The sequence below is a fragment of the Mauremys reevesii genome, linkage group 9 (assembly GCF_016161935.1).
Source record: "Mauremys reevesii isolate NIE-2019 linkage group 9, ASM1616193v1, whole genome shotgun sequence".
Lineage (NCBI taxonomy): Eukaryota > Metazoa > Chordata > Testudines > Geoemydidae > Mauremys > Mauremys reevesii.
Window position 1 is genome coordinate 58,811,753 of NC_052631.1, and position 12,971 is coordinate 58,824,723.

The 12,971-nt window shown below is 49.3% G+C and overlaps 1 protein-coding gene across 5 annotated transcripts in view; it reads left to right on the plus strand.

The window, feature by feature from the left end:
• Positions 1–12,971, plus strand: part of PHKA1 (phosphorylase kinase regulatory subunit alpha 1) — a 77,960-nt gene that overhangs the window by 9,515 nt on the left and 55,474 nt on the right. For all 5 annotated transcript variants that reach the window (XM_039487312.1, XM_039487313.1, XM_039487315.1 and 2 more), the window contains exons 4-8: positions 1,668–1,836; positions 4,466–4,548; positions 6,395–6,475; positions 8,007–8,105; positions 9,009–9,155. In XM_039487312.1, coding sequence (XP_039343246.1) covers positions 1,668–1,836; positions 4,466–4,548; positions 6,395–6,475; positions 8,007–8,105; positions 9,009–9,155 — 579 coding nt within the window. The remainder of the gene's footprint in view (positions 1–1,667; positions 1,837–4,465; positions 4,549–6,394; positions 6,476–8,006; positions 8,106–9,008; positions 9,156–12,971) is intronic.

The following is a 12,971-nucleotide window of genomic DNA, read 5'->3' on the forward strand; positions in this document are numbered from 1 at the left end:
TACAGGCTGTCAGTGCCATTGCCCCACTGGCATTGCCTCCTTCAATCGTTTTGTGTTCATACCATCAAAGTGTGACCCCTTTCTCTAGGTGTGCCGCATGATGCAAACACACCTGGGAAGCTTCCCTCTGCGGCCAGAACTCCTCCCCTCATGGCAGTGGAGTTGTGTGGCCCTATAGCCTGTTGAGGCATGAAAGTAAAGTACCATGGACCTGGAATTTCCTGTCCCAAATAGGATTAAAATCTCAGCCTTTCTGCCCTCATAATGATACCAAGTGTGAATGAATCACAACTCTGTTCCCATAAGGTCCCCTGGTCTCTGTTGCTGTCCTTCTGTGCTCTTGTCCTTCTCTGAATCACTGTTTCCCTTTTATTGCCACCACCCCCTGGTCTCTGAACCACCCAGTGGCTGTTTCCCAGCTCCTGTGTATCCTTTGGGCCCCAGCATGTTCCAGCGAGCTGCCTCCTAACGGAGCAGTCCCCACAGCACCAGCTAGGGAAACGGAAAGGCTGCTACCCACAGTCTAATCCCTCCATGTAGATCTTCTCCATTCAATACTAAAGCCAGCTGTGCCAAGCCCCAGCCAGACACCAGGCTAATAATAATATCTTGCTCTAATATGACTCCTGCTCTCCTCTGGGCTTGTACCAGCTATGCCAGAGCTAAGGGCCCCTTCGTTCTCAGAATATGCGTGGCCAGAGTGATATTTTTTTTGTTGCCCTCTGGAGTTCAAGTACAAAATGCTGCAGTGTCTCCCAGTGCCCTCTCCTGTGTTATCTGCTGGATCAGTTACCATGATGTATGGGGTGGCATAAGAAGTGGAATAGACTTTGTGTCCTGGTATGACAGTCACGCAGCAAACGGTTACAGCCTGTGTGAACCACAAAATGTCTGCCTTCTTTCCTCGCTGCCATCCAACCAGTGGCTGAAGTGGGCATACATGACCTGGAGTGCCTGTGCTGCTTGGGTTGTGGACATGCAAACCTAGAATGCTGTCCATCCCCAAAAATGGGTGCGTGGGGCTTGCTGTGACCTAGGCAGGGGGTGAAAGAATCCTCCTCCAGGCTCTGGGGACTGGGTGGATATTCAAGGTCTTGGGTTCCTGAGGAGCTGCTCCTCCCCCATTGACTCCAAAGAACCTATTTCATGTTAACCATCCTCCTTGTCCAGGAAGGCGGGACACAGCTCCCTTCAGAGCCAGCCCACGCCTGCCCTCAGGGGCTGCTGGTGCTGTTAGAATGGCTGAATATCTTCCCTTTTCCCCCCTGCCCGCACACTCCCTGTGGATACTGGGCTGCCATATAACTCACATGTTTCATATGATGAACTTGACTCCACTGAACTGATAGCAGTGGCCCCTCTTTGTGTTAGTCCTGGCATGCATGAAACATGCACACCTGTCCCTTGCATGTAGGCCCTGGAGCTATCCAGGAACCTCACTCTGGCCACTGAGTGCAGTTCTTAGCAGGCAGCAGTTCCAAGAAACCGGTAACTTGAAGCTGTTTACTCTGCAGCGACTCATAACCTGCCTACAGGGCTACATGGAGGGCTGGGCTAGGACATCCTGCTAGATCCCTCCTGTGCCCCTGGCCCACCACGCAGCCCCAGCTGTGAGCATGGCACTGGGGAAGCTAACTGTCTATTCTTTTTCTAATGGAATGCTGCAGGTGGATAAGGTGGAGGCATTCAAGCACAGCCAGAGCCCCAAGGACTGTTTCCATGCCAAGTACAACACCCACACTTGTGCCACTGTGGTTGGAGATGACCAGTGGGGTCACTTGCAGTTAGACGCCACATCAATTTACCTGCTCATGTTGGCACAAATGACAGCCTCTGGTAATACTTGCATCTAGGCATCGCTCTAGTGCTAATTGCTGTGGGGTGTTAAGGAATTAAGCCTCTCTGCTCCCTGAGAACCAGGGAAGTAGTATTATCCCTGGGGTACAGGTGGGGAAACTGGGGCACGAGGGGTGGGAATTGATTTATCCAAGGCTGCAAGGGGGTTGGTGTCAGAACTGGGAAGAGGACACAGATCTACTGAATTCCAGTCCTGTGCCCTGTCCGTAACTGTGAACTACTACTCCTGAGCCTGACAAAATTCCTCTGCTCCGGGGTTTATCATCATGTTACCCTCAATGTGATCTAGTGCTTAAAGTAAAGGCTAGGAAACAGGGACAGATCCCAGATCTCCTGGCTTTGCTAAGATTTATTGTGCAGCCTTGGGCAACTTGGGTCTCACATCTGTGCCTCAGTTTCCTCATCTATAAAATGGAGGTGATAATGCTGACCTACCTCAGAGGGTTTGGGAGGCTTCGTGGATGACTGAGTGTAAAGATCTTTGAGGTGCTTAGCTGGAAGGCACTGAAGAAGGTCTGAGTATTATCCAGCACCACCAGCTGTCTTATTGCCTGTACAGAGAAACCCAGAATCATGGCTGAGACTGAGCTGTGCCTCTTGGGGGGGGGGAAACAGCACAGAGGGCACAGCTGGGGGGGAGGGGACAGCTTCCGGCAGTCATATGCTGTTCCTGCACTGAGGTAATTCACCCTCTGCTCCTTGCAGCATGTTTCTAGTGCGTACAGGGCTGGGTCCCCAGAGGGTGTCTTGGAGCCCTAGCCATCCCGGCCTTACTAGCCCCGCACTTTAGAGAGCGCATGACTCTCTTGAGCAACAGTGAAACTTGCTTGATTGCTCAGCTAGCCAGCTGGAGGTGGCTTTGTAAGGAAGGTGGAGCATCACTTACTTTAGGGCACACTCCCAACACATAGTGGCCTCCTTCATAGGCTTCACGGCAGAGTGAGCTCAGCATGCAGAGCCACTGTTCAGAGATGGCCGGGATACACTGGCTGGTGCAGGACCTCCAAAGGCAATGCATGCAGACAAAGGGAAATCAGGAGGAACTGACAGTGTTAACAGGGAATGTAGACTCTTGAGCTGACAAGTGCTCAGCCTGCAACTACCGCGTATCCCCCAGTGCTCTCTGAATGCTGACAGATCAGATAACCACACTTAGCTGTGCACTGGTTCCCTGTATCTGTATGAAGTCCCTACTGCCTCTAATCTGCTGTCCTACAAGTACGGCATGTGACTGGCAGCTGTGGGCAACACAGATTCAAATTCAGCCCTAGAGTAAGTGGATGCAACAGGGCTGAAGCCGGCACAGCTGTGCCTGCTTATCCCAGAGCTAGACTTGGCTGGCAGTTCCCATAATATGGCAGTTCGGATTGGGTGGGTGCTGGGGACAGCAGGAGTCTGGTTCAGATTGAGCTCAGTTGCTGCTCTGTAGGCTGTTTGGTGGTGGATGATTTGGCCTCAGATCAGTTCTTAGGAGACAGGTGCCCAAACGACACCAGCACAATTGGCAGCCTCAGAAGATGGACCTAGGACTGAGTGTGCCACGGAGCCAAGGTTGCCTGGGTCTGGGCTGAAGCGTGTTGGCAGGGGCAAGTGTGTGGAGGCAGCTTCTGTTGTTTCAGCCTGATCTGCACCTGTTCTGGGGATGGCTGGCTGGATGGAGGTGTCTGGTCTCCAGAGGTCTCAAGTTGGTGCCTTCAGTAGGGTGAAACTCGCTTTGTTTTTAAATGGCTCAGACTCCCCATTCTTGTCTAAGGTTGGTCTAAACTCAGAAGCTGCATGGGTTAAACTAAAAGGATGATGCTAAATAATACACTATGTTTTAAGCTGCCATGAGAGCATACATATGGGCAGTCACACTAGTTTAGCATCCCACATTCAGTTAAACTGGTGGAACTCCTAGACTCCATGTACGCGTAACCCTCATTTGGGACTGAAGTGGCATCTCAGCTCTGTCACCTTCTCTGTTAGGTACAGGATGCTGGGGAATGTTAGAGAAAACAACCCCCTGCTTAACTCTCCAGTGGATGTTATTTGTAGCGCCCACAGGCTCCAGGCAGGCTCAGTGCCTGGCTTGTGGCTTCCGTGTATCTTTGTGGTGCACTCTGAACACTGACAGATAAGATAATGGCACTTTGCTGCACACTGGCTCCCTGTATATGCATGAAGTTCCTGCAGCCTCTAATCTGCTGTCCTACAAGTGCAACCCATGACTGGCATCTGTGAAACATACAAACACAGGGAAAAGAGCCACTGCTCCAAAATTGCTTCCAGTCCATGGCCTTGAGTCTGCAAGCTACTCCACTTGGGTGGACCCACATTGAAGTACCTGGGATTCCTCATGCTTTTATTGTGTGGAGTTAATTACAGGATTGAGGTCTCTACAGGGATGACACACAGCAAGGGGGATGGGGGGCTGTGAAGAACACTACAAAGGCTAGGGGTGGGGAAGAGATAAGAGACATGCTGCTTGAATTCTTATCTAAGTGTGTGATCTGGAGGCTTGCGTGTGTATGTATTTTAATAAGATAAATGGGTAAGAGTAATGGACCTCTAGCAACTGATTGGCTGACTGCTAGCCAATGTGTTCGTGGATTTTTCTCTGTTTCAGGGCTTCACATTATCTACAGTCTGGATGAAGTCAATTTCATACAGAACATTGTGTTTTACATCGAAGCAGCGTATAAAACTGCAGTGAGTAGCCCTTCCACAAACAGGCCTTGGCTTACTAAACAAATTGTTGCTGGTTTTCCTGCATCTGTTGCTGGCTGGCGAAGTGGTTTGGCTTCTGGGGCATGTGTGTTGGGGGAGTTGGTTTGCACTTGTGTAGGACCATAGGTATAGCGTGAAAAGCTTACTGGTCTCTTCCTAGCCCTGGTGTGACATGCCTGTGCTGCTACGATGCATGGAACTTACTGCTGGGGCTGGTCAAACAGCAAAAGGAAACATATTGAGCAGTTTTTTGTTGTCACAGCAGCACTGGGGAGCTCAGCCTCTCCATGCCAGCGCATTGGGGCTGGAAGAGCTGCTGTCTCTGTATGTCAGGGACATTAGCACCAGAGGAACCTTTCAGCTGCCAGTGGCTCTGTGCAGGGATGCTGTGCTCCACTCCCTCCTTTTGACCCTGCTTAAAGCATGATCCATGTGGACCAAAGGAGAATCGCTGTTGGTGTGATAGTTCCTGTGACACAGCAGCAGAGTTCTCATCACACCTACTAAAGGGAAGGATTTAAGTAGAAAACGTTTCAGAATAATTTTTTTGCTAGCAGCAACGAAACCCCTGATATTACTTCAAAGAACAATGGTTGTTAGGATACAGTCAGATTTTCCTTTCAAGCATCCTGCATGGAAAGTAAGCCCAACCCTGAGTGTCTGCCCCCTTGAGCCTTCACTAATGTAACCCAAATGCACATTCCTATCCTCCAGCTATTTTTGAATGTGCATTTTTGCCTGTTACCCTGGGAAGTTTACTAGCACTCAAGTGATTGTCTAATTTTTCTTTAAACTTCATACATTTTGCCAGCATCAGTTGAGGATTTGGAAATGTTTTTCACCCATTTTTAGCTGGAGGGTGAAATGATTGAAATGGAAGTCTTCCATGGCCCAATGGCTAGGGGCACTGGAGTGTGAGTCAGGAGTCCTGTGTCTGGTTCTACTGCGGATGTTACTGAATGACTTTGGGCATGTTGCTGTTTTTTTTCTGTGCCTCAGTTTCCCCACCTGTAAAATAGGGTTGTTATGGGGCTCCACCACTCTGAGATCTATAAGTGAAAAGTCCCAGTAAGTGCTTGTTTCAGATTTAGGATATAGTCACTTTAAAAATAATAAAATCTGGCGGTCTTCTAGTTCCCATAGAAATCAGCTTTAATTGTCATTCCTCCCAAGGGTGGCTGTACCAGGCAGCACAGCAACCTCCAGCCATTGTGTGTGGTTTTTTGTTTGTTTGTTTTTAATGGACAAAATTCACATTTGAACAAGACCAAATAGTGAAAACAAGACTTGAGACCAGCTGCTTGTCCCTGTTAGAGGAAGGATGGCCTAGTGGTTAGGCACTAGCCTAGGACTTGGGAGGCCCAGGTTCAATTCCCTGCTCCGTCACAGACTCCCTGTGTAGCCTTAGCTACTTACTGTTTGGGCCTTAGTTCCATCTGTATAATGAGGTAACAGCTATGCCCTGACTCCCAGGGGGAGGGGAGGAGGGTAAAATCTTTCAAGATGAAACACTTTGAGATCTAGTGATGAAAATCACTATGTAAGAGCTAGGGACTATTATAGAGGTGTTTTTAGGTGTCTGGGACCCTGCAGAATTCTTCTCTCCGCCTTGCGTGACTGTGGTATACAGAGATTTATTACTTCCATCCTATTTAGTGTGGACCAAGTGGATTTTTTTTCTACTCTCAAGCTGGTCTGTGACTCTGCCATGTGAGGTGCCAGGGCATTCCCTTGTGCAGTGACTCCCTGATATGATCTAGATGCTGACTGTGCTGTGTCACTGCTGTTTCACCTGCTGCACTGATGTGCTGATGTTGATTCATGACAGGACTTCGGGATATGGGAACGTGGAGACAAGACAAACCAAGGAATCACGGAGCTAAACGTGAGCTCAATCGGCATGGCTAAGGTAAGTCTGATGAAGGCGCTGGGAGGACATCTGGTGACCTTCAGCAGTTCGTCACCCAAGATGGATTTTGGAGGAGGATGAAATATAACTCCTCCCAGGGTACATTGAGAAGCTATGCTCTCTAGCCTGTTTGATGCAACTACTCATTGCTTGTGAGATGGGGGGCATAAAACACCCACCAGTAGCAGCACCCAAGTTATTAGCCAGGCTTGGCAGCTGCTAAATAGCAGCTATTCATGAGTACCCAAGTCTCAAGAAAGAGTTAAACCCGGATGTGTGTAGGCTCATCTCTATTTGCAGTGTATAAGGTGAGATATGGATCTTTCCCTATGTTATCCTAGCTTATTGTTCTTTGCAAATTTGTCAGGCCAAGATCGCTAGATTAGCAAGGAGAGGTCCTTTGAACAGCAGGTTAGTTTATCAGACCTGCTCTACACTGTGGGGGGAGGGGAGATTGATCTATTCACCACGGTGTCTGCACTGTGGTGAGTCGACTGCTGCTGCTCCCCTGTCGAATCCTCTCATGCAGGTGGAGTACAGGAGTTGAGGGGAGAGCGCTCGGGGGTCGAGTTATCGCGTCTAGTCTAGACACGATAAATCACCCCCCGGTGGATTGATTGCTGCCTGCTGATCTAGCGGGTAGTGTAGACATACCCATAGACAGAAAGCACCTCTGTCTATTCAAGCTGGCATATAGAAGTCTCTGTCGTAGCCCATCAGTCTCGCTGAAGGGTCTGCACTAGAACCTCTTCATGCTTGGCCAGAGTTTCCTCTCCTTGTATTATCTTGGTTAATTCATCTTAAATCTTTCCCCAGATGTTTTAAAGAGGAAAGGGTTTCCAAGATTTGATCTCTCTCTGGCATGGGACTGGAGGATCCTCTGCAATAGTGGCGATAGCGTATGGGCTATGTAGCCTCATACTGCCAAGCCTGGGGGCAGGGCAGCCCAGCAGGTTCTACTCCTGCAGTGAGACTTGTTTGTGTGTGACCTTGAGCAAGCTGTTGTCTTTCTGTGCCTCAGTTTCCCTACCTGCAAAATGGGGTTCTCATGTTTTGTAAAGCTGCCTATTCAAGGGCACCCTGAGTGCAGTCAAGTGATGAACATGTTGTAGGCTAGTGTAACTGCTGTAAAATTGTCCTTTAAAGTCAAGTGGTGGAGCCCCTAGCTTTCTGGCTACTGTTATTTCAAAATACCCTCTGCTTCTGGAGTCTCTTGGGTGAGATCCTAAGAGAGAGGATCTGGGCTAATGGGGCGGTGGGAGGGGGGGCGGGGAGGGGCGGAGACAGGGACAGGGATGGAGTTCCACAGTCCAAGCCCAGATCCAGCCCCTGGCTCTCCTGTGGTCACCTCTCAAATCTTGTCTTTATGTGCCTTACACTGGTAGAGGTTGGTGCCCGGGCTGGGAGGAATGCTCAGGTTTCAGGATCTGTAGCTGTCATACTAGAGCTACCGTGTGGTGCTGCAGCATCAGCAACTGTCTTCACGTGCTCTATTCTCTGCCTGGTTTCCTCCCCGCATCCCTGGTCACAGGCAGCCCTTGAAGCCCTGGATGAACTCGATCTCTTTGGTGCCAAAGGAGGCCCTCAGTCAGTGATCCATGTCCTGACGGATGAGGTGCAGCATTGCCAGGTACGAGTGCTGCTCTGAGGGTCCAGCAACTAGTGCTTCCTCCTGCCGGTCCAGCAGCCTGGAGTCTTGCTCTTGTCCTACAGAGAGGAAGAGCTGTCTGACTTCTTTACTCCTCCGAGTTTAGAGAGGTTTGATCCTAGACCATGTTGCTCTTGTCTCAGCTAACTGCAGTTGATTGATGGGAGGGAGATGTGTCTTAGGGCACAGCCCTGCACTGGCAGGGGTGGAGTAAATGATTCAATAGGTGTCTCATTCCAGTGATTCATCTCCATCCTGTAGGATCCCTCCAACTTGGTGCTCTGCTGAGGCAGAATGTTTATGCTGTAGGAAGCAGTAGGTCATGGCATGTGGCTCCCCCAGGAGTGTTGGTAGGGGGGTAGCAAAAATCAAGTTGGCAGGGGTGCAACAAGGGGGGATGCAGTCCTTCTCTTGGCTCTTGACCAGAGGTGGGTGGCGTAATGGTAGATCCCCTTCCCTGCAAGCATGACAGATGGGCTGCCAGGCCAAATATGAGTGGTTGGCATAGCAGCCTGGCTCACGGGGTCACCACACCACTCAAATCTGGCGCATTTTGGTTGCTTCTCCCCACCCTCTCCACATTGCTGCACTCCTTCCAGCACCATTGGGCTCTCCCAGGTCACAGCCCTTTATAAATTACAAATGGTTCCAGTCCAAGCACCCTGAACTCTTAAAGTTTGGATCTGAGCCTCCTGGCCCAGGCCCATCTCTAGAATAACCCTTGCTCTTCCCTCTGCCCAGAACTGCCCTGCAATTCCCAGGGCGCACCCCACTGCCATAACATGGTCATGCTGTGGCCCGTGGAAGCACTGACCCCCCATTGCCTCGGCACTATTAAATGTGCAGAGACCAGTGTTTGGTATCAGTGTTTCTCCTTCTTCCTAGTCTATTCTCCATTCCATGCTGCCAAGGGCTTCGACTTCCAAGGAAATTGATGCCAGCCTCCTCTCAGTCATCTCGTACCCCGCCTTTGCCGTGGAGGACAGTGAGCTGGTGGAGATAACGAAGCAAGAAATCATTACAAAGCTTCAGGTAAGCATCTCTCTAGGCTGCTCTTGACCCTTTCAAGGAGAGCTGTCCAGAACTGCAGGTCCTACTAATCTTCAGTGTCACAGGGAATAGCTGCTAGGGCTCTACCCCAACAGAGAAATCACAAACACCTCTGTCAAGACCGATTTTCCCCCCCCCCCCCCGGCACTTTGAGTGCAGAAGGTGGGGCCCACAAGAATTTTAAAAATTAATACCTGTCACTCCAGACTTGTATTAAACGCCAAAGTTTACAGCTTTTCTCTGACCTTGGCTTGGTAAACGTTGCCACCACCCAAATGCAAACCCCTTGGAACCCAGGAAAGTGCACTTGGGAATTCCTTCCTAAGGGATACCCTCAAGCCCTTTCACCTCCCCTCCGGGGAAGAGCTGAGAAAGAAAACAAAAGAAATTAGCAGTTGACTCCTGCTAATTAAACAACATGCACAAACCTCTTAGGGACACACAAATCCAATCCTGTTCTTAAAAAAGGTAAATTTTATTTAAACCCAAAAAGAAAGGAAATACATTTGGAACTTAGGCTTTTTGCTAGATCTTAAAAGAAACAATAAAAAAAATTAAGCATCAAGAAAGCTCTCTTGAGGTTCAGCTTAAAGGTTACAAGTAAAACAAAAGTATCTGGGGTTAGCACAGAGGAGTCCACAAGCCAATAAGAAATAACCCTAATCGCGTCTTTCTAGACATTCCCTAATTTACTTGCATATCTGAGGCTTCAGATAAGTAGGTTTGAGGTATGAATTGATGATCTATGATCATACCTGGCTTAAAGCTGCATACAGCATTGCTGCTCTGTGTTTCTGCTCTCTCCCAGAGAACCACAACACACAGAGAAAGGGAAGTTTTTAAAATTGAGAAAAAAGTTCTAGCCTTCCATTGGCTCTTTTGGTCAGGTGCCCACTCCTTTTCCTTTACCTGGGGGACTTTGTTAACCCTTTACAGGTAAAGCAAGAAGAGAACAGCCACCAAGAGGGACTTGATAGCTAACTGCCTGGTTGGGTGTCCATAAAGGGGAGCTATCCCCCCTTAATTTATCACAACCTCCCTGAGACCTGTCCCTTCTCTAGGACCTACAGGTCATTGAGCTCTGCTACTGTAGCCTGGCCAGCCAGTGGAGGTGCTGTAAGGGATGTAATCCCAACCCCATACTGACACACAAACCGAAGTGAGCCACCTTGGCTGGTGTACAGCTAATGAGAGGACAATGAAAGGGGATGGGATAGGTGAGAAAGAGGGCCTGAAAGCCATGGCGGGCTGTATATTGGGTGGCTGTTCTTTAGTGACACTCTAACTCTGCTGTACAGTAACTGCTCACTTAAAGTCATCCTGGTTAACGTTGTTTTGCTGTTACGTTGCTGATCAATTAGAGAACATGCTCATTTAAAGCTGTGCAATGCTCCCGTATAACGTTGTTTGGCAGCCACCTGCTTTGTCCACTGCTTGCAGAAAGAGCAGCCTGTTGGATCTAACTGGTGGGGGCTTGGAACCAGGGTGGACTGGCAGCCCCCTATCAGACCCTTGCTCCCCTAAGTTCCCTGTGTGGCAGCCGCCCAGCAGGCTATCAATTGCCTGGCAGTTCAGCTGTCCCTCCCCCCACTGCTGGCTGCTGCTCCTGCCCTCTGCCTTGGTGCTGCTCTCGGGAGCCTCCTGATGGCTGTGTGGGGGGATGGTGGGTGGGGAGAAGGGTGATAATGTCAGGGTGTCCCCATCTCCCCGCTCCTGCCCCCTGCTTATCCCATCTTCAGAGAGCTGGGATGGCATGGGGATGATGGACATGACAGGGCTCAGGACAGGAGGAGCTTGCTGGCAGCCGCTGCTGTCTCAACTTGCTGATCTACTTAAAAGGGCAGTGTACTTAGAGTTGGGTCAGCATACTTAAAGGGGCAATGCGCGCGCTCTCTCACACACAGTGTGTCTGTCTGTCTGTCTCCCCTCCCTCCATTCCTGCTGCCTTGTAGAGTGTGAGGCTACATTGTTAATGTGTTAACCCTTGAGGGCTCAGCGGAGTACTAGTTCATCATTTAGCAGTAAGGCATTCCCTGGGAAATATTCCACCCTCTAACTCCACCACCTCAACCAAGCTTCACAGTCATCATTGCTGTGTACAGTATTAAATTGTTTGTTTAAAAGTTATTGTGTGTGTAAAAATAAAAAATACAGCCTTTTGTCTGGCAAAAAAAAAAATTAGGTCTGGAACCTAATACCCCCCCGCCCCTCCCCCATTTACATTAATTCTTAGGGGGAAATTGGATTTGCTTAACATTGTTTCGCTTAAAGTAGCACTCTTCAGGAACATAACTTGTGTTTGTCTTAAACACAAAAAAACAGCTTACAAGAAGTGGAAGATTGGACAAATAACCAGGGAGGAGTATAAAAGTATTGCTCAGGCATGCAGGAGTGAAATTAGGAAGGCCAAATCACACTTGGAGTTGCAGCTAGCCGGAGATGTTAGGAGTAACAAGAATGTTAGCAACAAGAAGAAAGTCAAGGAAAGTGTGGGCCCCTTGCTGAATGAGGGAGGGAACCTAGTGACAGAGGATGTGGAGAAAGCTAGTGTACTCAATGCTTTTTTTGCCTCTGTCTTCACAGACAAGGTCAGCTCCCAGACAGCTGCACTCTGCAGCACGGTATGGGGAGGAGGTGACCAGCTCTCTGTGGAGAAAGAAGTAGTTCGGGACTACTTAGAAAAGCTGGACGAGCACAAGTCCATGGGGCCGGATGCGCTGCATCCGAGGGTGCTAAAGGAGTTGGCCGATGAGATTGCAGAGCCATTGGCCATTATCTTTGAAAAATCATGGTGATTGGGGGAGGTCCCGGATGACTGGAAAAAAGCTAATGTAGTGCCCATCTTTAAAAAAGGGAAGAAGGAAGATCCAGGGAACTACAGGCCAGTCAGTCTCACCTCAGTCCCTGGAAAAATCATGGAACAGGTCCTCAAGGAATCAATTCTGAACCACTTAAAGGAGGGGAAAGTGATCAGGAACAGTCAGCATGGATTCACCAAGGGCAAGTCATGCCTGACTAACCTAATTGCCTTCTATGATGAGATAACCGGCTCTGTGGATGAGGGGAAAGCAGTGGATGTGCTATTTCTGGACTTTAGCAAAGCTTTTGATACAGTCTCCCACAGTATTCTTGCCAGCAAGTTAAGGAAGTCTGGGCTGGATGAATGGACGGTAAGGTGGATAGAAAACTGGCTAGATGGTTGGGCTCAACGGGTAGTGATCAATGGTTCCATGTCTAGTTGGCAGCCGGTATCAAGTGGAGTGCCCCAAGGGTCGGTGCTGGGGCCGGTTTTGTTCAATATCTTCATTTAACGATCTAGAGGATGGTGTGGACTGCACCCTTAGCAAGTTTGCAGATGATACTAAACTGGGAGGAGTGGTTGATACGCTGGAGGGTAGGGATAGGATACAGAGGGACCTAGACAAATTAGAGGATTGGGCCAAAAGAAATATGATGAGGTTCAACAAGGACAAGTGCAGAGTCCTGCATTTAGGACGGAAGAATCTCATGCACTGCTATAGACTAGGGACCGAATGGCTGGGCAGCAGTTCTGCAGAAAGGGACCTAGGGGTTACAGTGGACGAAAAGCTGAATGAGTCAGTGTGCCCTTGTTGCCAAGAAGGCTAATGGCATTTTGGGTTATATAAGTAGGGGCATTTCCAGCAGATCAAGGGATGTGATCAATCCCCTCTATTCAGCACTGGTGAGGCCTCATTTGGAGTACTGTGTCCAGTTTTGGGCCCCACACTACAAGAAGGATGTGGATAAATTGGAAAGAGTCCAGCGGAGGGCAACAAA